Below are 23,994 nucleotides of genomic sequence, written 5' to 3'. Positions count from 1 at the left end.
ACTACACATAGTCCAGTCTTTACTTCCCCTTCCTGAGCTTCCTTCTCTCATCTTTTTCAAGAGTCTGTGCAAACATCACTTCTATAAAGGTTTCCTTTCTTATTAGGCAAAATTAATCTATTTTCTATGCTTACAAAGCAGTGTTTTCATACAACTACAGTAAACATATTAGTTACTACGTGAGTGACTTTAGGCACCTAATTTGAGTTTACTGTGAATAATAATACTGTGAATCATGAAGTTACTTTTAAACACATTTGCCTTTAAACACGCTGGCTTTAAATTTCTTGAAGATGCAAAGCTTATCTTACTCATCTCTGTACTCACAGTACCCAAAATAATTATTCAATAAACATTTAGAGAGTGAATGAAGATAAAGCAGCATTTCTTACTCTGTAGTTGAATGAATTTTCCAGAAAAGTTACACACTGAAATAAAAGGTCTCATTTGTTGTAACCCCTTTGAATTTGGGCCATATTAGAAGGCAGTGTTTTGTGATGAGCATCTGTGAATTAGTCCCTGTCAAGTCCACACTTCTTAGGAACTGCCTAGGAATTGTCCCCATTTTCGCTCTGTGGGCCTTGGCTAAAGTAGGTATTTATATATGCTCTAACAGATCTGTCAGCTCTGTTGTGGAATCCCTGAAGTTTTAAAAAAACAAATTCCCCTAAAAAAACCCACCATGACAGGAAATTCCTATTGGAGATCATCTAATCTAAAATCTTCAGATCTTATTGGAAAGATGGGTTCACTGACTCTATGAAAGTATGGGAAATATTTGTATGCTCACAAAAATAAAATAATAAAGACAACAAACTAAATTAGGGAAATATTAAATATGTTTTAAATATTTAAAAATGTTAAGTACTTTATGAGTATTTATCTACCAGTCCTTGGTACTAAATAAACTTTGGAGGAAACCCTAAATTTTCACAAGATGCTTATGAGATTGCTTAACTTCCTGTACATAAAAACATATTAGAAAGAACCCCCCTCCCCCCACTGGTTGTTAGTCTGTACGAGTGTTCATAATCCTTCTGATTTCATGACTAGGAGTTCAGAGTCAGCTTTCCTAACAGACCTCTTTAGAGTCCCATTCTATGGTACAGGTTTATTTTTTCTCAAAAACTTTTTGTCTTTCCTCAACTTGTCATATCAAAAATCTGTACTGCTCCTTTATATCTTTTTATTACCAATTGCCAGTTCCTTCTTTTCCTGATTATTCTCCAAATAAAGGGCTTATGATTCACATATACTAAAAGTAAAATTCACACAGCTGCTAAAGCATACATTTAAAAAGTGTATATATTAGAATTTCACACAATAGAGAAACTGTGCCTAGGGCAGGATTTCTATACTGAGGTCAATGCTCTAATTTTTTTGAGATGTCCAAGGTGCCTTCAATGGCATGCTGAGGATCAGAGATTTCCAACGACAACTGATTTAGAGTTTAACATGAAAAAAATGAGGCTCTTAAACCCAGATATTCAGACACCATAGCAACTTCGACCAGCTTTCACTAAGCTTTCAATACAATGTTCATTTGTCCTTTTTCCTTTTCAAAATTCAATTTAATGTGAAAACTGATCGAATAGTCTCATTTTGCTATATTAATTTAAGTGAGATCAGCCAATATAAAAGAAAAATTTGAAAGTATGTAACCTTTATAGGTCATATGAAACCAACATAACCTAAGAATGAGTGTATGCTCTGTATTAACAGAAAACAAAGTACTGGCAAAAATAACATTTATTTGCATAATTACTTTTTCAGAAATGCTAAAACACATACTTTGCTTCGATGTCAGCTTTCTCTCGTACTGCATGAGCCATCTGTTCAGTCTCAAAGTACTTCTTTTTGCCTTTAGCTAAATCTTTCACTGTCTCTTGTAATTCAGTTTGGATCTTTGTCAACTGGTCCACACACTGTAAAATACAAAGTGTAATTATTATGATATTAGTTTTCAGGCTTACCGAAAATGAATTTGTCCTAAGGACTATGCACTATGCCCTCAGGATGGAAACCCAGGAGAAAAATCAGCACTTTTAGTCTCCTTCAAATTGCAAATTAAAATCCAGTGAACAGCTGGTACTCCCATCTCAAGAAATGTATTGAATAGTGTCCCAGTTTGCTTAACAACTCTGCTTTGAGAAATAACCTCAGTGCTGCTGAAGACTGACATTAAGGTAAGGCATGAGAAGAGCAACAATGAAAATGCTTTTATTGTTGGAGATATCAAGGCACTAAAGGCAAAAGAATAAAGCAATTCTGTATTTCTTCATAATCTTTGGGCAGGGGCCATGCTAATCTTTTCTATAACATTCCAATTTTAGTAAATGTGCTCCCAAAGCGAGCACTCTTCAAAATCTTAATAAAGTCTATGTTTGGGGAACTGATGGTGCAAAGGGTACTGAAGAATTCTGCTCTGGGAAAGAAGGAGTGTAATCTGACAAGTCTAGCATAAGTCCAAGATGAAGGAGAGAAGCAAGAAACCTGGGTATCATGTAACAATTACTACTCAAAATTACTGCCAACTCAATTCTTTGGATACATATACACATTCTGGGAGAAGGGACAGATAAAATTAACTCAAAGAAATGTTTAATCAATGAATTCTTATAACACATTGGGGCCAAGGTAACATTGCTTAAAGGACTCTTCTGGATATCCAAAGGAGAAACACTTTTCCCAGTTTGAAATAAACCACTGCAAAGTTTCACCAGCCTGAGGCCAATTCAGGGAAGCCTCCCCGGAAAAACTTCTGAGCCTGAAACAGAGTTTGGTGAAGACTGACAAAAGCTCAGCAAAGCAGGAGGAGACATTGGCGAGGAACTATTATGAAAGGCTGAACAGCATGGAGTAGAACAAGGACACCGGAACAGCAAGGATAACGCACAAATAAACTTAACACATGTGACATACAGGCTAGAGTTTCCCAGAAATTGTTAGGTGGTAAGAAAAGGACTACTTTACAGTAATAAAAAACCAGGAAGATTCCCTATGAGTGTATTTATTGAGCACTTAACAAGTGTCAGGCTATAAATAAAGGGTTAAGAAAAACGTCACCTCTTTCTCCTTTGCATGAAAACTGGACCCTTGCTTAACTTTTTATGTCTGTGTTTTAATAGAAACCTGATAAAGACACAATGTCAACTGTATTATTTGGCAACACCGTGTATGGACCCTGATAGATAAACTGCATTAATCTGGAAGAAAGTGCAAATGAACTATAAATATCTGATGGAAAAGTCTTGGCTTTAGGCTTCTGTATGGTAATTCCCATATCTGGACATGTCCTTTGCAGAGACTCTGGAAACTCTGGTGTAATAACTAACTAACTAAAGTTGTAATAAAAGCTTTTAGTCTCCTTTAGGGCCTGTGGTTACCCCTATACATGTGAATCTCATTCTCTTACCCCAGACCTTTCACCTGAGGAACCAAGCAGAATAACTGTGGTTAGCTATGCAGACTGAGGCATACACCAGTGGAAGAACTAATTATACTAGCGCTGGATGCTGCCCTGTGTTCCCTGTTCTAATGTCCTTCTAAGTAAACCTCATGCCACGTATGGCCTAGGATAATCATGACAGTCTCCGTGTTTCGTTACACTTAACAAGACTCCCTATGGGCACGCCAGGCAGAATGCAGTTTAGTACTTCATAAATTTTAGTACTTTAAAATATTATCACATTATCCTATTATCATATTCTCACATTTACTCCTCCAAATGACTCTGGTAAAAGTATTCCTATTAATCCCATTTTAAGATGAGGAAATACAGGGCGCCCAGGCGGCTCCGTCAGTTGAGTGTCCGACTCTTGATTTCGGCTTGGGTTGTGATCTTGGGGTCATGGGACTGAGGCCTGCGTCAGACTCCGTGCTCAGCACGGAGTCTTCTTGGGATTCTCTCTCTCCTTCTGTACCTCCCCCAGGTTGTGCACACTGCATGCTCTCTCTCTCTCAAATAAATCAAGTGATGATATCACTTACCATGTAACCCACTGTAGTACATACCCAAGTTTTGTGACAACCATGTTTTTAAAGTCTTTATATAGAGATACGTTGTCTTGAAATAGTAGCTTTTAAAAAATTGACATGTAATTCACAAACCACAAAATTCACCCTGTTAAAGTGTACGATTCAGTGGTTTTTAATATATTCAGAAGGTCGTAAAACCATTACCATTACATAATTTCAGAACATTTTCATCGCCCAAAAAAAAAAACCCCATACCAATTAGCAGTCACTCTCCATTTCCCCCTACTCCTAGTCCCTAGAAACCACTTTCTGTCTCTATGAATTTCCTGCATTTCATATCAATGGAATTATATAATATCTGGCCTTATATGTCCCAAGTCTTCCACTTAGCATAATGTATTCAGGGTTCATCTATGTTGTATCATGTATTAATTCTTCATTTCTTTTTGTGGCTGAATAAAATTTCATTGTATAGATATACTAAAATAGTAAGCTTTTATCTTGCAGAAAAATCTTCCTTTCTCTTTAATTTTAATAGTCCTTATCATAAACAAATCTCTTATTTAAACAATAGAACAATGAGGGGTGCTGGCTGGCTCAGTCAGTAGAGCATGTGGCTCTTGATCTCGGAGTCATGAGCTCAGGCCCCACCTTGGGCACAGAGATTACTTAACAAAATAAAAAAAAAATAAATAAAATAAAAATACCATGACAACCTGACACTACCACAGAAAACTGTGAAACTTCCCGATAATGCCACGTTTGCAGGTGTGGAGAGCTTACAAAGCGATCCACAGCTTCAACAAGAGCTTAAGAACCAAAAACTGGGGCATGGTCTGAAAAATGCAACTATGTTTAATGGGAAAATGAGATGGATGATTTGTTTTGTTTTAATTTTATTTAAATTCAATTAGTTAGCATACATTATTAGTTTCAGAGATGAATTATTTAAAAGAGGAGTCTGGTGTAAGGTTTCTTTAACCAAAATTTTCATCTAAAACAACAGAGCTTGGCCTCAGAAAGAAGGGAACCCAAGAATTCGGTGGTGATTTACATGATAATCAGTGTTTTGAGAGGAAACTAAGCACAGTAGGTCAAAGATTTTCCTGGGGATGCAAACCATGTGGCTAGGATCTCAGTATATTCACACAAAGTAAATATCATGGGTACGTGACAACATATGGGCACATGAGTGCCAAGACCACACACAGCCACGCACTCCTCATATCCCTACCTTTTAAAGAATAAGATGTCTTTCTTAGTACTGGGTAACCAAACATCTTATGGAAATTACTTAATTCATTTTCATCTATAAAAGGCTATTAATTATATTACTTTTTGTATGTATGACAGTGTCAAGCTGGGTCTTGTGATAGTTCTTATCTTTAAAAGGATTTCTCAAAAATCTCATCAGAAAACTTAGGGTGATTCTTTTCTTGTTTTTTTCTTTCCCACAAGTTTCTAAGATACTGTTCATCAAATAATATTAAATAGATAGCCTATGTGTGCAATGAAGAGATCTCTTGTGATCTGTTCTTCCTTAGCCTTCAGTAAATCCATAACCAAATGTTTTCCATCACCCGAATGAACTCAAGTCAGAGTAATTTGGGTTTTTGTCAAAGGAAAGTGCTCTGCACGTAGCAAAATACAGGCATACCTCATTTTATTGCACTTTGCTTTATTGTGCTTTGCGGATATTGTTTTTTTTTACAAATGGAAGGTTCAAGACTTCAGTGGAAGAAGTAACTGCAGATGTGGTGGAAATAGAAAGAACTAGGATTAGAAGTGGGGCCTGAAGATGTGAGTGAACTGCTGTAATCTCATGATCAAACTTGAATGGATGGGGAACTGCTTCTTATGGATGAACAAAGAAAGTGGTCTCCAGACGGAATCTACTCCTGGTGAAGAATGTTGAAATGACAACAAAGAATTTAGAATATTAGTAAATTTAGTTGATAAAGTAGTGGCAGGGTTTGAGAGGACTGACTCCAGTTTTACAACTTCTAAATGTGGGTAAAACGCTATCAAATAGCATCATATGCGACAGAGAAATCATCTGTGAAAGAAGAGTCAATGGATACAGCAAACTTCACTGTTGTTTTATTTTAAGAAATTGCCACAGCCACCCCAGCCTTCAGCAACCATGACCCTGATCAGTCAGCAGCCATCAACATCAAGGCAAGACTCTCTATCCCTAACAAGGTTATGACTCACTAACCATTATCACTCAGGTAATGCTAACTCATCTGAGTGATAAGGGTTAGCATTTGTTAGCAATAAACTATTTTTAAATTAAGGTATGTACATTTTTTTAGAAACAGCTACTGCACCCTTAATAGCATGCAGTACAGTGTAAACTAACTTTTATTTACACCGGGAAACTAAAAACTTCACTTGACTCACTTTATTACAATATTTGCTTTATTGCAGTGGGCTGGAACCAAACCCACAATATTTCTGAGGTATGTCTGAACCAAAACTATTTATTGAATAAAAGTCATCAAATTTAATTTGCAAAGATTACCTAGGATTTCCTTTCCAACTTTTAAAGTAAATTTCTTCTGCAGGAATCCAGTTTTCTGGGGTAGATTAAGTTATATACTTAAAAAAGAAGCTTAATAATGCCTATATGTTAAGAAAAAGACTTGGTGTGGTACAAGCCCAGCTCTTTCCCAAGAGTTATAAGCACTGAGCACTGATGAGCACAGAAATGAATGTACAACTTTACATTAAGGCTAAGGGATCATATGAAATGGTGACAAACTTGGATATTAGAATTCTAGTAAAGAAATTAAAAGTATGCTCCCTGAGTATGACACAGATCGTGGATAGATATACTGGCCGTTAACTTAAAGACAGGAATAAAAGTAAAAGTAACTTGAGCCAATACATTAAAGTCCTACAAACCAGTAGGTTCTCTGACCCTGTATTCACGTCCTGGAAATTCACCCTAAGACAATAACTTCTAAGAAAAAAAGTTAAATTTTTATTGTAGAGTTAGTGGTAATGTCCAAAAACAGAGATATGATTTTAAAAAGCAGAATAAATTAAAAATTCATTCAGAAAAAAAAAATAATAGAGGTGCCTTGCCTCGGTGGTTCAATTGGTTAAGCGTCCAACTCTTGATCTCAGCTCGGGTCTTGATCTCAAGATTGTGAGTTCAAGGCCTGCACTGGGCTCCATGTTGGGCATGGAGCCTACTTAAAAGAAAAATAATAACAATAAACATAAAGGTTGTATAGAAACAGGAACAATTAATTAGGAAATGGGAGAGAATGACGAATATATCACAAAAAATGATCAATGTATTAATTACAACTATTACAAAAACAAAGAAGATAAAAGGAGTAAAGAAATTAAGTAGTCTACTAAGGTGAAGAGGTGGTATGTATTTTTCTGTAAACCTATTTAAATATTAAACTTCAAGTGTTTTTAAAAGATTGCAAAGGATTTGGAATTAGAAAGTAGTACATTCAAATTCCTGCTCTGTTATCTACTACTAAGTCTCTTTAACATTTTTTAGCCTCAGTTTTGTCATTTGTAAAATAATAATATTTACATACCTAACAAGTGCATATGAAAATCAAATGAGACCATACTGGATACAGTAGCAGTTTACAAACTCTAAAGTGTTATTCAATGTAAATCCCAACTATTTCAAAGGAATGTAAACTCTAGTATACATAAGAAAGGTACGAACTGGAGTGTTATTAATTAATTATAAGAATAATGGATGTTAACTGGACTTACTGTAGTGATTATTTTGCAATACATTTTGTAATATATATAAATATCAAACCATTACATTATACACCTGAAATTAATATAATGTTATGTCAATTATACCTCAATTTAAAAAATGACAAATGCCTTAAATTATTGTGGCTCATTTTGTTTTATAAGCAAATGTCACCATATAGGAAATGATTTAGAAAAAGATATGATATGATTCTCATTATAATTCTCTACACAATGGTCAGACGCTTTATAATATGCCTGGATTTATCTTCGAGTATTAGAAAAGAAAACTGTCAAAATGGAGGAAGTTTTTAAAAGAACATGAACATTAACGTGTTATGGAGGGAAAATTTTAAGCCAACTTGGTTGTGATCATGACAGAACAAGTTGTTTCAGACTCCCTTCCTCTAGGCTAGAAACTGTAAAAGTTGGGACACTGGTAACCCACTGGACTTACGGGACTGTGATATCTGGAAGAAGGGAAGCTCTATATTTAAGGTGACTTTTTTCCTGTTGAATCAGGGTACAAAGAAACATGCATTCTTACTAGACTGAGGAAGCAGAGGTTGGAGTTTAAGGATGCTGAAAGAGTAGGAACTTGAGAGGCTAGGATCTGGAAAGAAGGGTGCCACAGAGAAGCAAGTCCAAAGATCTGTATGCAATTTCCCCCAGTCTTCGGCTGACTTCTAAATGCATGTACCGGTGAAAGTCCAAGAAATCCAGCAAAAAACAGTAGCTGAAAGGCTAATGAGCTGAGCAATTACCTGAGGATCAGAGCAGCTACGTGATGTTGAAGAAGACAAAGGTGGGAGCCAAGTCTTGTCAAAGTAGAAGGGTTTTGGTGGGCACCCCACACTTTCAGTTAAAATCCTGGCAATAAGGACAAAGGTGAAAGAGACCAGCCCTAAGAAAGGCTAAAACCAGACCCTAATAGATCAAGGTGATCTGACAGTATTCTATCTGCCTGCCAGAAAACTTAATTCTTTGGAAACAAAAAATGTCTTCCAGAGCCTCTACAATTTTTATTCACAATGTCCAGAATTGATACTAAAACAGTTGACCCCAATAACCAAAAACCAAGAAAAACGGTAAATCATAAAAAGAGACCTACAGTGATTCAGACATTGGAATCATGAAATAGAGATTAGGAGTAACATATTTAAGAGAGTAAAAGAAAAACATGGAGAGCTGCACCAGGAACACAGAATCTATTTTTTTAAAGATTGATCGAGCGATTGATTTTTGAGAGACAGAGAGAGTACACGCAAGTGAGAGAGCATGAGTGGGGGGTGAGGGGCAAAGAGAGAAGCAGACTTCCCACTGAGCAGGAAGCCTGATGCAGGACTCGATCCCAGGATCCTGGACTCATGACCTGAGTCGAAGGCAGAAGCTTAACCGACTAAGCCACCCAGGTGCCCCACAGAATCTATTTTTAAAAACTCAACTAAAAATTCTAGAACTGAAAAATACATTGAGATTCCAAAAGATGTTTTAAAAGCAGATTAGAAACAGCAAAACAGAGTATTAATGTACTGCAAGGTATTGGTGGAAAATATTCAAACTCAAATACAGAAAAAGTGAGGAAACAACCAAAGTGTTGATCAATCAAGAATGTATAAAAAATGTAGCACATACACATAATGGAATATTATTTGACCTTAAAAAAGAATGAAATCCCACCACATACAACAACATAGATGAACCTGCAAGACATTAATGCTAAGTGAAACAAGCCAGTCACAAAAGGACAGACACTGCATGATTCCACCTACATGAAGTATCAAACTCATGGAAGCAAAGAACAGAATTGTGGTCAGCAGGGGCTGGAGGAAGAGGAAAGAGAGAACTGCTAACCTACCAAAATTTTGGATATACAAAATAAGTTCAAGGTTAGTTGCATAACACTGTGGCTATAGATAACAATACTGTACTGTACACTTAAAAATCTGTTCAGAGGGTAGATCTCATGTCAACTGCTTTTATCACTCTGAGTTAAAAAAAAAAAAGAAGAAATGAAAAATATAAGATTAATTCAAAAGAAGGCAGAAAAATGGGGGGAAGGTTAGAGAAGCAAAGGAAAAAGAACTGGTGATCTGTTTATCTCATGGAGTCAATCTGTTGTAAAGCTTGGGAGGTATAATCGAAGAAACCAACTATAGCAGTTACTTGTTTTTGCTGCTCTGTCTCTATTTCCCTTGTTTTCCTTTGGAAACTCATCTCAATTTCCTTTTGGAAAATCATCTTTCCCCATTTTTAGTACATATAGTTTGCATGAGGACTGTCACCCCTAACTTGGGGGAAGGCCTGTGACCCAAGACAGACCAATCAGCCTTAATTTGGGTAGTTTTATTGGAACTTTCAGGAAAATGGAAAATGTGGGATTGCTTGCTGTAAGATTTGTAAATCTTGCATTTGGGGGCCACCATGCAGAGAGTTGCTAACGAATGAAGCAGACCTAACAGATGGGAAGACAGACTGAACTGTAATACCATCATTTGAGCACCTGGATCTACCCCTGGAATTTTCAGTTACACAAGCTAATAATACATTACTTTCTTGGCTTAAGCTAGTTGGAAGTAGGTCTGTCATCTGTAATCTCAGAATCCTAAGAGGTATGCCCAATATGTACTTAATGTCTAGATGGAACACAGCACCATTTTTATCAGATATAATATAAAACAAATTAATTCACAGATCTGAGGACTTGTCAAATCCCACCAAAAATCCTTTGCCCAGGAATGCTGGTTAAATTCAGGGCGGAGACGATTCTACCAATGGCAGAGAAAAGCACAGTGGTCAACTTTTTCAAAATACTCTTATATTAAGAAAAATAGAACTTTCCAGTAATTCAGTTAGATGTGGTGAATGCACTAGCTATCTGAAACACACTATTTCCTCCCAGTTAGGAAGTTATGCTAGCATTAATTCTCTGCCTCTATCTCCTACCCTCTCTTTGCACACATGGATAGATATTTACAAACTAGACATACAACATATTTTCTTCCAACTCAAAAGCACAGTTTGGTCAGTGGTCATGTAGTTTATTCACCATGTTTTCTTTGAAAGAGGTAATTCTGAGCAAAGACAAAACAAAGGCATTCTTATACAAATATGTTAAAACCAACTGATAATATTGAGTACTTGAAAGAGAGGAAAATTTTATATACATTCAGTATACATTTAACATACCGATCTTATGCTACTAAAATCATCTTTGACAAATAAGTAAAATTAGTTTTTTTAGGTTTTGTTTATAAAGCAATTCTGAAAACTCAAATGACAATTAGAATTAAAAAAACTAGATGGCTTCTGAATTACTGCTTTCATAAATGGTCACTTTAATATTTTCTAAAGTATTTAATGGTTCCATAAGAAAAATTTACTTACTTATTAGGCATCATGATAATCTGTTTTTGTAACTCTATTTCCAAAAAAGGACACAATTCAGTCAACTACTTTCAATAGCAAGCTTTTCATAAAAATCACATTTAATAGTGATTTTTTTTCTATGAATTTTTAATTTCTGTATAATCAAAGAAATAGATCTATTTGAAAACTTTACTTCTTTATAACCCATATAATTAAACTTTAGACTACACTATTTTTGGTAGTAAGTTTTCTATATTTGGTCAAAATGTGCCAACTTCCTTTAAATTATTACGCAAAATGGTTCAAGTTAAAACTAAGACAAATTTTTTCAAGACTTAGTGGGATTAATAACATTGTAGCTACTTTAACATGCACCAAACTATACCAATAATCAGTTGAGGTGAAGAGTGGTATTTCTAAGTGTTCACTGAGCTTTTAGAATGTCCAGATTCAAATTACACTCACTTTTGTCAGTTAATAAAACACAGTAGTTAGAAAGAATATGATGAAATCAACAAAATTCTAGTAACATGCTGAAATCAGAAAATCCATGTTGAAATCAGAAATATTTGTGACCATATAGAAAAGCTCAAGGTGTTAAAATGCAGTTTAATATAATCGTACAGATTATAAATGGAGCACTGAGATATTAATATGCATATAAGAAAAGAATAGAAACAATACCCTTTTTAGTTGCTGTTCTTTTAAGCTTCTCACTGTCCTTGCAGGCTCAGAAATGAAGTTTTTATAGTTTTCACATATATTGATCCGAGACTGGGCTACCTGCATTGTTCCCTCAAGAAAAGATTTCCAAACAGGATACATGCTCCTAAATTCAAAGAGGGACAGAAAAGTATTAGGCAGGGAAAAGGAAAAAAATAGCTGGCTAACCTTATGCTCACTGGCTAGCACTGTGAAACAGAATGGATGTTTTCTTTATAGTTGAAAGTGTATTTGTACTGCTTTATAGAGAGTAATATTTTTAACATATACAGGTAGAAACATGACATATATTTTATTCCTCAAGAGCTCTGCAATGGGCTGTCTTGATTCATCAGCTACTCTCAATATTGAAATAAAGTGATACGATTATAATTCCAAACAAAGTTAACACTATAAAAATTAGTGAATAATTCAGACTGTCCAGACCTTTCACTATCTCAGGGTCATCGCTGTGAACAACAAATTTCATTATTTCATTAAGACATTCTCCTGCGGTGCCTGGGTGGCGCAGTTAAGTGTCCAACTCTCGGTTTTGGCTCAGGTTGTGATCTCGGGGTCGTGGGATCAAGCCCTGCATCAGGCTCTGTGCTCAGCATGGAGTCTGCTTGAGATGCTCTCTCCCTCTCCCTCTGTCCACCCCACCCCACCTCATTCCCTAAAATAAATAAATAAAATCTTTAAAAATTTTTTCTAAAAATATTTTCCTAATTTTAGAGATGGGTAACCGAGGCTCAGAGAGATGCAGAGAATCACTCTAGACCACACAAGAGGGTGGTAGTACTGAGATACAGATGAAGCCTGGGTACCTCTAAAGCACATTCTCTTTCAAACACATTGTATTACTTTCTTACATAAACTGATATGGCTGGAAAAAGAAAATCATGCACAACTGTTTATGTGCTTGAGAAGTCTACGGTACCTTTGTTCTACATCTGTTTCTGTGTTGTAATAATGCTTAGCCAGCATCACACTGTGGCCTGGAACCATGCCAAGCAAGTCCCATCACCTTTGCTTGATAAATGTGTTCAGCAATCTCTCCGTAAAGTCAAAGATTATTCATCCTTTGCTTTTTGTAGCCAATATCCTTGTCAAAGCTTCTCTTCTACTTTGCTAAACACCTTAGTCAGTTCTAGTATGCACCTGCACCAGTTAAACGTATTTTATAACTTATCATAACAATGGATGGTGTTTTGTTTTTAAAAACGAAATACTGGTAGATTATAACATTCATCTCCTAAGATTTTCTTCTTGTGCCATGTGGATTTTCTACTATAGATAGCTATAGTCGATACCTTGTGTTACATAAATGCTAGCAGTGGGTCAATGGATGAAATGGATGACAGCGTAAAAACAAGAAAAAGAAAAATTGCCTGAGTCCCCATCCTACTTAGAACTAAAAAAACCCTTGTAACTGTATTTTTTAACTGAGGAAATGGTTCATTTATGCAATGAATTAGTTTTTGTAATACACCAAATGAATCCGTTTAGATGGAAATATTCATTTATTTAAGCAGAAGTATATCACGTTCCCTTTGGAAAAAAAGATTCAGTGTGTTGTGCCAGCAAAAACTTCCAGCATAAAAGCAAAATGAATGTGAGATGATGGATGGTAACTAAACCTACTATGGTAACCATTTCACAATATATGTAATCAAACCATCACGTTGTACACCTTAAACTTATAGAGTGATGTATGTCCATTATTTTTCAATAAGGCTGGAAAAAAAAAAAAAAGAACAGCAAAATTAATGTCCTCCATGGCCTCGCTGCATGACAACTGATGGAACCTGGGAGGTAAACTCACCATGGGCCCTCCTAAAGCAGTCCAAATAACTGATTTTCTCAGAAAATGCAGAGAGAAAAATTCAATACTATGCTTTGTAACTATTAATTTACACTTAAAATACATTTTTAAATCATAATGAAAATGAGAAAGAACCATTATGAATTGTGATAGGAAGGAAGGAGGGTAAGAAGGACAGGAAGAAGGAAGGATCCCTCATCGAGGCTCTGCCCTTAGGTAGCACCTTCTTCCCTCTACCTCTTTGCCTGGTTGACTGCTGTTTATCCTTCAAATCTCAGCTTAATTGTAACTTCCTTAGAGAAGTCTTTCATGATCACCACCAACCCAACCCACAGACTCAATCAAGTCCCTCTCTGGTATTCATTCACATGGCTCCAGCATTTTTCAATTATACATATTTTTATGTAATTATTAGTTAATGTCTGTCCTTCTCATTATAGTGAAAATTTCCTGAAGGTAAGGATACATGTCTTTCTTACTATCCTAGGGCCTAAACGCACAGCCTAACACTTAGAAAGGTTACAGTAAGTATGTGTTGCATGAAAAAATGAATGGATATAAAATTATAAGGATTATACAATAAAAAGAAAAATCCTTTCCTTACAGAGGTTAAAAAGAGATCTTTAGAGATTAGCAGATCTACAGCAGGCAAACATATCCCCAATAATGACACACCACAAAAAGAACAGAATTCAGTTACCAGTTACTCAGAAGACCTGGGCTCAAGTTCTAGTTCAACCCAATAATCATATGTAGGATACTTCACTATACTTTCATTTCCTCTACTGGCAAATGGAGAAAATAACAAAAATACCAGCACCACGTACCTCACAGGGCTATTCTGACAGTAAATGCAAATGATGTGAAAACCCTTGGCACAGATTCTTTTAAATGAATAAATAGTAACAGAAGCAGAACTGTAATAGAAATATAAGTGCTTCTTAACATAATAGTGATAGCTGCAATGGTACAGTGGTTTTCTTTCCAACTAAGGAAAAATAATAATGGGTATAGAGTGATTTTAAAATGTTTCTAAAATTTCACTAGGCTTCATATATGATTTTGAAGCATAAGGTGCTAAGCATCTATTATTTTGCTATTCTGCTCAGGTCAGGAAATAAGGTTCAAAATTATGAAAGAAAGGAAGGAAATTCTTTTAAGAATCTATCCCATGTTAACACTATGCCATGTATTTTTACGTTTACATTATCATTTAATCCTCATGTCAACTTTGTAAAATAGGCAATATCTCCATTTTTCAGGAGAAAATTAAGGCTTGGAGAGGTTATAGATTTTTCTAAGGCTATTCACCAGGAAATAGCGCCCCCATGGTCATAACCTGGACTTTGCCATTACCAGTAACTACCCCTCTGCTGTAATCCCAAATTAACCATCTAATCCCTGACCAATACCTTCTGTTTCCATTCTTTCCCTTTAGGTTTCTGACTCCAACAATTATTCAAACTCTATCAGAACCCACAATCCATTTGATCCACTGTCTCTTACCCCTCTCATAATTTCCCTTCTCAGCTCCTTATCCAGCCTAAATTTCATGGTCCACCATTATAGACACTCCGTATGTATACCCTTATGACCCTGGCCCCTCTCTTTTCATCATTCTAATCTACAAATTTCAACCTTGGTTAAATCCAAAATTCTGTTTATATACCAATCTCTCTGCAGCAGAACACTACTGAAGAAAACCATCATCATGCTGCCTTGGTCTCAGTTTAACTTGATGTCTAATAAAATTCTAGTAACCCCTTAGTGCTATGCAGCAATTCTACTATATTCCCCTAAATCCTCTTACTCTCTCAATCTTCTACACAATTATTTCCCACCTTTCCCCCTCATCTCAAACCTCTAATATGACCACACTTTCAGCTGATAATGAAGCTACCAGAAGACAATGTCCATATGGTCCCACCACATCTACCACTCTCCCTACTTCGGCACCCATGCACTCCGTCATCTCTCCTTTTACCTGTGCTCTGAAGGCCAACCCTTCACATTTGAACTACATTCTATAACTCACTCGAGAATAGCAATCTAGTAACTGTGCTCTCCCTACAACATCTGCTTTCCCCTCTTTACTAGATGGATCTCTAAATACGCTATAATGTCTCCCATCTAAAAACAAGAACAAAAAACCCTCCCTCAACCCTCCATTTCTCTCCAGCTACGACTCCAATGCCTGCTCCCTTTCACAGCAAAACTCTATGAAAGAACTGTCTGAAATTACTGTTTTTAAAATTCCTCTGCTCCTGGTCTCTCTCTCTTTTTTTTTTTTTTTTGAGAGAGCAAGCAGAGAGCGAGCGTGCACAGGAGGGGATTGGGGTGGGCGGTGGGGCAGAGGGGGGGAGAGAGAGACTCTTAAGCAGGCTCCACGCCCAGTACCGAGCCCAAGAGGGGCTTAATCTCATGACCCTGAGATCAGGGCCTGAGCTGAAATCAAGAGCTGGACATTTAACCAACTGAACCACCCAGGTGCCCCGCTCTTGGTCTCTCTGGGTTTAATTTAAATAAGGTCTTAGCCTCCACCATTCTTTTGAAATTGCTAGTCAAGATCATCAAATATCTCTTATGGCTAACCCAACAGTCAATTCAAGCTTTGGTCCTATTATTCAATTTATCAGCGGAACTGACCTAGTTTATCCTTCTTGAAATGCTTTCTTTCCTTAGCTTCTAAGACATCACTCTCTCTTGGTCTACTCCTATCTCACTAGCCACTCTTTAGTCTCCTTTGCTGATTCCTCTTCATCTCACTGCCCTGTAAATGCTGGAGTGCCCCCAAAGTTAGTCCCCAGGCCTCTCTTCTCTAACTACACTCATTCTTTAGATATGCTCATTGAGGCTCCTGGCTTTAAATACTGTCAGTATACTAACTATTCCTGAATTTTTACTTCCAGCTCAGACATCTTTCCTAACCTCCAACTGCCTATTTAACATATCCAACTTGGACATTTAGTAGGCATCTTAAAACTATAATGTCTAAAACCAAATTCTTGATTTCCCTAAAATCTGTTGTCAGTTGATTCCATCTCGTTGATAGCTACTCAAACCTTCTAGCTGCTCAAACCAGAAGCCCTAGAGTCATCATGGATTTCTCCTTTTTCTCTCACATCCCACATTTGATCCACAGAGAAATCCTGTTCAGTAGACTCTACAAATATGATGGAATCTGATTACTGTCTGTCTCCTCCACTGCTACCATCCTGGTTTGGGGAACACTGTCTTGTGCGTGGATTACGGAAACAGCTTCCTAAATGACCTCTTGCTTCCCCGAAGTCTCTGCTCCACACAACACAGCCAAGGTGGTGCCACCACTTCCCACGACACTGCAGTCTCCTTACTGTGCTCCTTATCACCGACACATAATGTTTAATTGTTCGTATGTTTATTGTCTTGTCTCCTCTCACTAGAACGCAGGCTCCATGCAGCAGAAGCTTTGTTTCATTCACTTGTGTATATGCAGCACCTAGAAGAGGGTCTGGCATAGCAGGCATTCAATACAGATTCAGTGGAAGAAAGAGAGGAGGGAACGGCGCGGCCTAGACGTGAACCCAGATTTGTCTGGCTCCCAAACCTCTGCTCTGCTGCTGACATAAGATTGCTCTTGGTCCCAGCAATAATGCTAACGAGAAAGAAGGGTTTCTTCACTCTGATAAGGGTACCAAGCTTTGTGTATCCTAAGTCCTTTGCGTATGTCTAATATGATTTTTGCCTCAATATCTCCTACACTATTATTTTCTTACCTTTTTTTATTAACATGACTCACCTTTTAAATTAAAATGGTATTTTATAACTTCATACTCTAACTGAAAAACAAAGGACACTTGCCATAATAATTAAGTTATAACTAGTAAAATTTAAAAAATGTTCACCCATATACCACCTAAAACCATGCTGGCATATCTCCCATATGGACATCACAATGGAAAACAGAGAAAACTTTACCAGGAAGAATCATAATTAAGAAACACACCAAACAATTTACTTTAACTGTGGTGGTGGTCACAAAAATCTACAAATGTGATAAAACCCCACAAAATTTAATATGAACACACACAAATCAATGCATGTAAAACTGGTGAAGTCTGAATTAGATTGGTGGATTCTATCACTGTAAGTTTCCTGGTTGTGATATTGTATTATAGTTATCTAGGATATTACCACTGGAAGAACTGGGTGAAGAGTATAAGAGGGCTCTTGGTATCAGTTTTTACAACTGCATGTGCATCCACAACTATTTCAAAATAAAAAGTAAAAAATTAAAAAATAAACAAAACCATACATTCCCTAGGCCTAAAAATGTAACACTGTACATCAGAAATATTCTAGAAAATATGGTATATAAGCTCATAATTTAAGATTAATTTATACAGTAACTGACAGCAAGGAGAAAATACAGTGTTTAATAAATAACAGCACTGTAGTGCTATTCTTGCCAATAAGAAGGGAGAATCTCCTAAGTGTAGGTAACAGAGGTGAAGGCAGGGAAGATGACTGATTCCAGTCTAGTCGAGGTGCAGGTGTGGTAAGAACTGCAATACAACTGCAGCTCGAGATGTCCGCAGGTTAGGCAACTAAGGATAAGAAAATCAGAAATGGCCACAGATGAAGAAAGAAAGGTAATTTGGGGCCAGGTTTCTTCACGGCTTTGAATACTATTTAAAAATGTTTTGGGAGTGCCTGGGTGGCTCAGTCAGTTAAGTGTCCGACTCTTGATTTCAGCTCAGGTCATGATCTCAGGGCCATGAGATGAGATTGAGCCCAGTGTGGAGCCTGCTTAAGATTCTCTCTCTCCCTTTCCCTCTGCCCTTCCTCCCCACTCATGCTCTCTCTCTAAAAAAATTTAATAAGTAAAATAAATAAATAAAACCTTTTAAATTTCACCCATTGGCAAGGAGAAACAGGCGATTTTCAAGCAGGGGAGTGACACTAGGCCTATTTTGCGAAGATACACGGGGAGTTGGTGGTGGGAGTTGTGGCTAATGAAATTACGGAAGGGAGAGATCGCAGGCAGAGAAGCCACTGTTTAACATTCCTAAGACAGGATGAGATCTAGAAAGAAGTCAAACTTGGAGGCAGTTGACTTTTTGGTTCCCAAGCTAAAGTGTTAATAAAAACATACAATCATTACTAGTTTATAGGCAGTATTTAAAGAAAGGAATAAGACAGATAAGATTACTTAGAACAGTCACTAGAGAGCTGAGGGAACTTTGAGAAACACTTATATAAGAAAGGACTTGCTATGGTCTGAATGTCTGTGTCCCCCCAAAACTCACATGTGGAAATCCTAACCTCCAAAGATGATGGTATCAGGAGGTGAGGCTTTGGGGAGGTGATTAGATCGTAATGCAGATTAGTGCCCTTTTAAAAAGAGACCCCACAGAGCTCCCAAACCCCTTCCACCATGTAAGAGCATGCTAGAAGTTGAGAATCCTGCAACTCAGAAGAGGGACTTCCCCAGAACCCATGCTGGCATCCTGGTCTCAGACTTCCAGCCTCCAGAACGATGAGAAATAAAATTGTTACTTATAGGCCATCCAGTCTGTGGCATTTTGTTGTAGCAGCCTGAACGTAAGACAGAGCCGGACGCCTGCCCTGAAAGACTTAAAAAAAAAAGTCCAAGAGAAAGTAAAGTCACAGTTGTCTAGTTTTAAGGCAAATGGGGGTGGTTTAATGCCATTAAACAGTTTATGTTCCATCAGACTGACAAATATTTTAAAAGATTAATCGTATGTTCTTTTGGTAAAAAATAAAAATTCTAATCAATTAGAAGAAATGTAAAATACATTGATATAGAGTTTATGAAGTATAATTTATAATTTATAATGTCAACATTTTAAATGCATAAACCCTTGACCTAGTACTTCCCCCTTTAAGAATTTATCCTGAAAAAAAAAAGAATTTCCCCATAGGGGCGCCTGGGTGGCACAGCGGTTAAGCGTCTGCCTTCGGCTCAGGGCGTGATCCCGGCGTTCTGGGATCGAGCCCCACATCAGGCTCCTCTGCTATGAGCCTGCTTCTTCCTCTCCCACTCCCCCTGCTTGTGTTCCCTCTCTCGCTGGCTGTCTCTATCTCTGTCAAATAAATAAATAAAACCTTAAAAAAAAAAAAAAGAATTTCCCCATAGATACACTTTCATATGCACAAAGATATAACTACATGCATACATGAATTATCCACTGCAGCACTATTTGCAATTGTAATAAACTGAATAATTACCAACCAAAAAATGGGTAACGAAACTACAGTCTACCCACACTATAACATTAACTCAAACATCTAAAAGAATGGGGGACCTGAACGTACAGACATGAAAGTCTAAACAGACTTCTTAAGTATATGGAATGTGGGGTAGGGTGGTGGGGAGAGTTATAGAAGCATATGTATACAATAATTTCAGTTCTGTTAAGAAGAAAAAACTGGAATGTTCATGTATGTGTCACACAGGAGAGATATGGAAGAAGAGGCCACATGCTTTTAACAGCACTTACTCTAAGGGAACAGCAGTAGGAATGAGAGGCTTGGGAAAGAGGATGAGGCTGCACTTTATACTCTATACTCTGTTGCACATGTCTTACTTTGATAAGCATTTGAAAAATACAAACACAAATAGAAATACAAAAAAAGTTAAAAGAGAAATTTAAAATGACTAGAACTAAAATAAACTCCTAATAAACAAAAAAAATTGGTAACTGCCATTCTCACCCTGATCCTGATCTTTCTATTCCCTTTTTTCACAAGGCCGCCATCATCCTCTCAGCTACCTAAATTTAAAAACCTAGGGGTCACCGAGGGTGGGAGACTCAGCCATCAAAAAAGAAAAAAAAAAAAAAAAAAAAAAGAAATCTTACCATTTGAGACGAGGTGGAGGGAACTAGAGGGTATTATACTAGGCAAAATATGTCAATCAGAGAAAGCTCATTATCATATGATTTCATTTATATGTGGAATTTAAGTAACAAAACAGGATCACAGGAGAAGGGCAGGAAAAGCAGGGAGACAAATCATAAGAGAGTCTTAACTACAGGAAACAAACTGGGGGTTGCTGGAGAGGAGGTAGGAGGGGGGATGGGGTAACCGGGCGGCAAGTGATGTAAAGAGCACTGGGTGTTATATGCAGCTGATGAATCACTGACCTCTAACTCTGAAACTAATAATATACTATATATTAATTAATTGAATTTAAATAAAATAAAATTAAAATTAACAACAACAACAAAAACCAAACCTCGGGGTCATTCTATAGTCCTTCCTTTCCTTCCCTTTACTTCATTCTTCATTCAGTACATCTTTACCAAGTGCTTTCTATGTTCCAAAAGCTATTTTAAGATACTGAGAAAACCACATTCTAGTTTGATAGTTATAGAATATTGTTTATAGTTTGTCTTAGAACAAATTTGACAGACACAAAAAACAAAACTCTGTCAAATCAATTGTAAGTCCTCTAACTTCCATTTCCTAAATACCACTGAAATCTCCCCCACCACCTAATTCCTACTGCTAATTTTTAGTGTTCAAATAAGAGGTGATGAGAAATTAAATTCCTGCAATTTTATCCTTTCCAAATTCTTCACCTCTCTTTAATCCACCTTCATACTATTAAAAGTGAAGTTGAACACATCATTTCCCTTGTGGAAATTTTTCAATGCTTCCATTATCTTCTGAATAAGAAAAGAAACTGACATGCAAAGTCCTTCCTGATGCCTGTCTACGTAACCTCTGGGTCCACCTCTCTTCTCACCCTCCAACCCGTATACGTCACACGAGCCGGGCAAACTGCTAGGTTACCTGACATTCATATTTTCTCATGCCTCCATGCCTTTAAGGTGTAATGTCTGCTGAGAATTCCTTTTGCCCAACCCTAGCAAACTCCTGTACATTCTTTAAGACTCAGATTTAGAAGCCTAGGTTTTCCTCTACAGTCCAAACGTGCCTCTCCACTCCTAACCCAGTACCACAACTGTTTATAGTAGCTATCTCCTGGAAGTTCCGTACAGGCAGGCACCACACCTCATGTCTCTCTGATCCTAAAATGTACTTTAACAACTAGCATGTAGTAGGTATTTTACATCCATGTCATGAATAAGAATGAATCAATGACTGCTTAAACAGTGATGTGACCTTGAGTAATAAGGTGTTTAATCCAAGACTTCGTTTCCTAACATATAAAAGGAGGATGACTGTATGTACCTCGCAGGGTTGTTCTGATAATCACAAGCTGAAATTCCTAGCATGGCGTCTGGGAATATCTAGTAAAGGTTGGCTTAACATACTTTTGGAAATAAGGTTGTACAAGCTATTCAGGGAGCAGAGCCCTTCTCTCCTTACTTCTTTGGTAACCTTAATCCTGAATTTCAAACAAACTTGGAATACAACCTAACTATAGGCTGGCATCCTTCTTTATTCTCCAGACAGCAATCTCTTCCTTGGTCAGGCTTTCTTCATGCTAGCAATACTGACCCATCTAACATTCTTTCTCTCACTCAAGGTTTTTGCTCTACTTGTCTCTTTTGCCTACAATTTCATCTCCTCCCTCTTTCCCTCTTAGCTGAATTTTAAAGATACTGGAAAGTCCACAAAAAAATATCTAGTTTTGTTTAGTTTCCTGTTTTGCTCTGTTGGTCTATATTGCCATTATACAAATCTATTACTTAAAGCTGATCATGCCACCTTCCACGTTATCAGTCAGTCCTGCAACTGTGAAGAACTATTAGTTTCTTATTTATCTTTCAGTTTTCTAACGCTGTTAAGAATTTACCTGATGATGTCAGTCCTCGCTGACAATCCAGCAACATGATTTCATATTCAGACTCCAAGCCATACACTTGAATACTGAATTCTTAATTATCCTGGATTCTCTCTGCTATTGTGTCATGGGCATTAGTTTTAACTGCAAGCTCTGAAATCTTGCCTTTGAGTTCTGGTTCCTTTAATACTAAGGACAGTTTGAGCATTAAAGCCAATAAACACTTCCAAATTAACTTCCAAAAAAAAAAAAAAAAAGACATCAAATCCTAAACAAAATTACAAATACTTTAAACATATCTGTAGGTCACTGAGGACACAATTTATATTCCATTGTCATGTACCTTCTTTACAATTTGTATGTGGAATATTGACTAGCCAATTTCTGGATACCCTATTCTGTGTGTGTGTGTGTGTGTGTGTGTGTATGTGTGTAAAACTTAGAAACTCTTTTCCCTAGGCTCACAAAATTCCCTCTCTCCAAATTTAGAATTTCAGAATTAAAAAACATGACAGAACTCTATAATCTTGTTTCATTATTGTTGCAATAATGTGTTTCGTCTGTAGGTCACTGAGGATACAATTTGTGTTCCGTTGTCATCTACCTTCTTTAAATTCCATATGTATTAATCAATTAAACAAAACACAACTTGGCCTAATACATAAGAAAACTATTTTATACATATTATTTACATACATTGTAAACATTAACATTTTCTGATAATTTTGAAATTATGTCTAAAAACATAGCAAAGAAAAGCAATTTTTTAAAACACTGAAATCTACATTATCTTTTTGTGACATGGCTCTGAATGAAACCATTTTTAGAGAAAATGGGCAAGATCTATTTACTGAGTTACCTGTAATCATTCCGATCATCAGCTTTTATTCCAGGCCAATCTCTCTTCAGATATTGACTAGCCAACTTCTGGATACCCTGTTAAAATACATATATATACATATTTTATAAAATAAGTACTGTGCCATAAAAGAAGCTCTTTTCTTTAAAATACATTACTTGGAAAATCTCATCTTTTCAAATGTATATTTAATTCAGAAGGACAAATGATAAATGGTAGAACACTGTAATAACCTGGTTCATTATTGTCACAGTCCTCTCTTCATGGTGGAAAGGGTAAGTATAAGGCTTCATTTTAGGAAAGGGTGAGTATAAGGCTGGAAAAACTGAAACTTAGTTAATAAGCTTTTCACTTCACCAAACTACCTGACCAGCCGTAAAAACAAACTACCTCTGGAATATCACAGGGAGCACATCTGTCCACCTTCTCAGAGCTCTGATTACCCAGCTTGACATCTCGATTTCCCACCATTTTTCTGCTGTGGCGTGTACCACATTTCTAAATCCAAACTCTCATATATCATGAAAGGCAACAACACTTTCAGTTTGGAGCAGACAGATACACGTTCTCATGTAAAATTAACGAACATACCTTAGTGCTAGCTATCCCACAGTAGTCATTTTGATTCAAGACAAATTTTAAGGTTTTTTTTTTTTCCTTTTTAAATAATACCATGGTGCAAGTCACTTCAAATAAAGAAATCAGACTTACAAAGAAATATGCCCACTTATTGTTATCCATACAAAGTGAATGTGGAAAAAACAA

At 36.7% G+C, this 23,994-nt stretch overlaps 1 protein-coding gene and 1 non-coding gene across 4 annotated transcripts in view; both read right to left on the bottom strand.

Moving 5' to 3' along the window:
* The window catches only part of FCHSD2 (FCH and double SH3 domains 2), a 266,732-nt gene that overhangs the window by 114,691 nt on the left and 128,047 nt on the right, over window positions 1-23,994 (bottom strand). For all 3 annotated transcript variants that reach the window (XM_026518037.4, XM_057317025.1, XM_026518038.4), the window contains exons 4-6: window positions 23,230-23,306; window positions 11,770-11,914; window positions 1,792-1,925 (exon numbers count right to left, since the gene is read on the bottom strand). In XM_026518037.4, coding sequence (XP_026373822.1) covers window positions 1,792-1,925; window positions 11,770-11,914; window positions 23,230-23,306 — 356 coding nt within the window. The remainder of the gene's footprint in view (window positions 1-1,791; window positions 1,926-11,769; window positions 11,915-23,229; window positions 23,307-23,994) is intronic.
* On the bottom strand, window positions 2,252-2,357 carry LOC113269542 (U6 spliceosomal RNA). Its single transcript, XR_003321473.1, has one exon. It is a non-coding gene; the product is annotated as a U6 spliceosomal RNA (small nuclear RNA).

The sequence above is a fragment of the Ursus arctos genome, unplaced genomic scaffold (genome assembly GCF_023065955.2).
Source record: "Ursus arctos isolate Adak ecotype North America unplaced genomic scaffold, UrsArc2.0 scaffold_22, whole genome shotgun sequence".
In the NCBI taxonomy this organism is placed as follows: Eukaryota; Metazoa; Chordata; class Mammalia; order Carnivora; family Ursidae; genus Ursus; species Ursus arctos.
The sequence above is the reverse complement of the archived record's forward strand: the minus strand, read 5'-3'. Positions and strand labels throughout refer to the sequence as shown.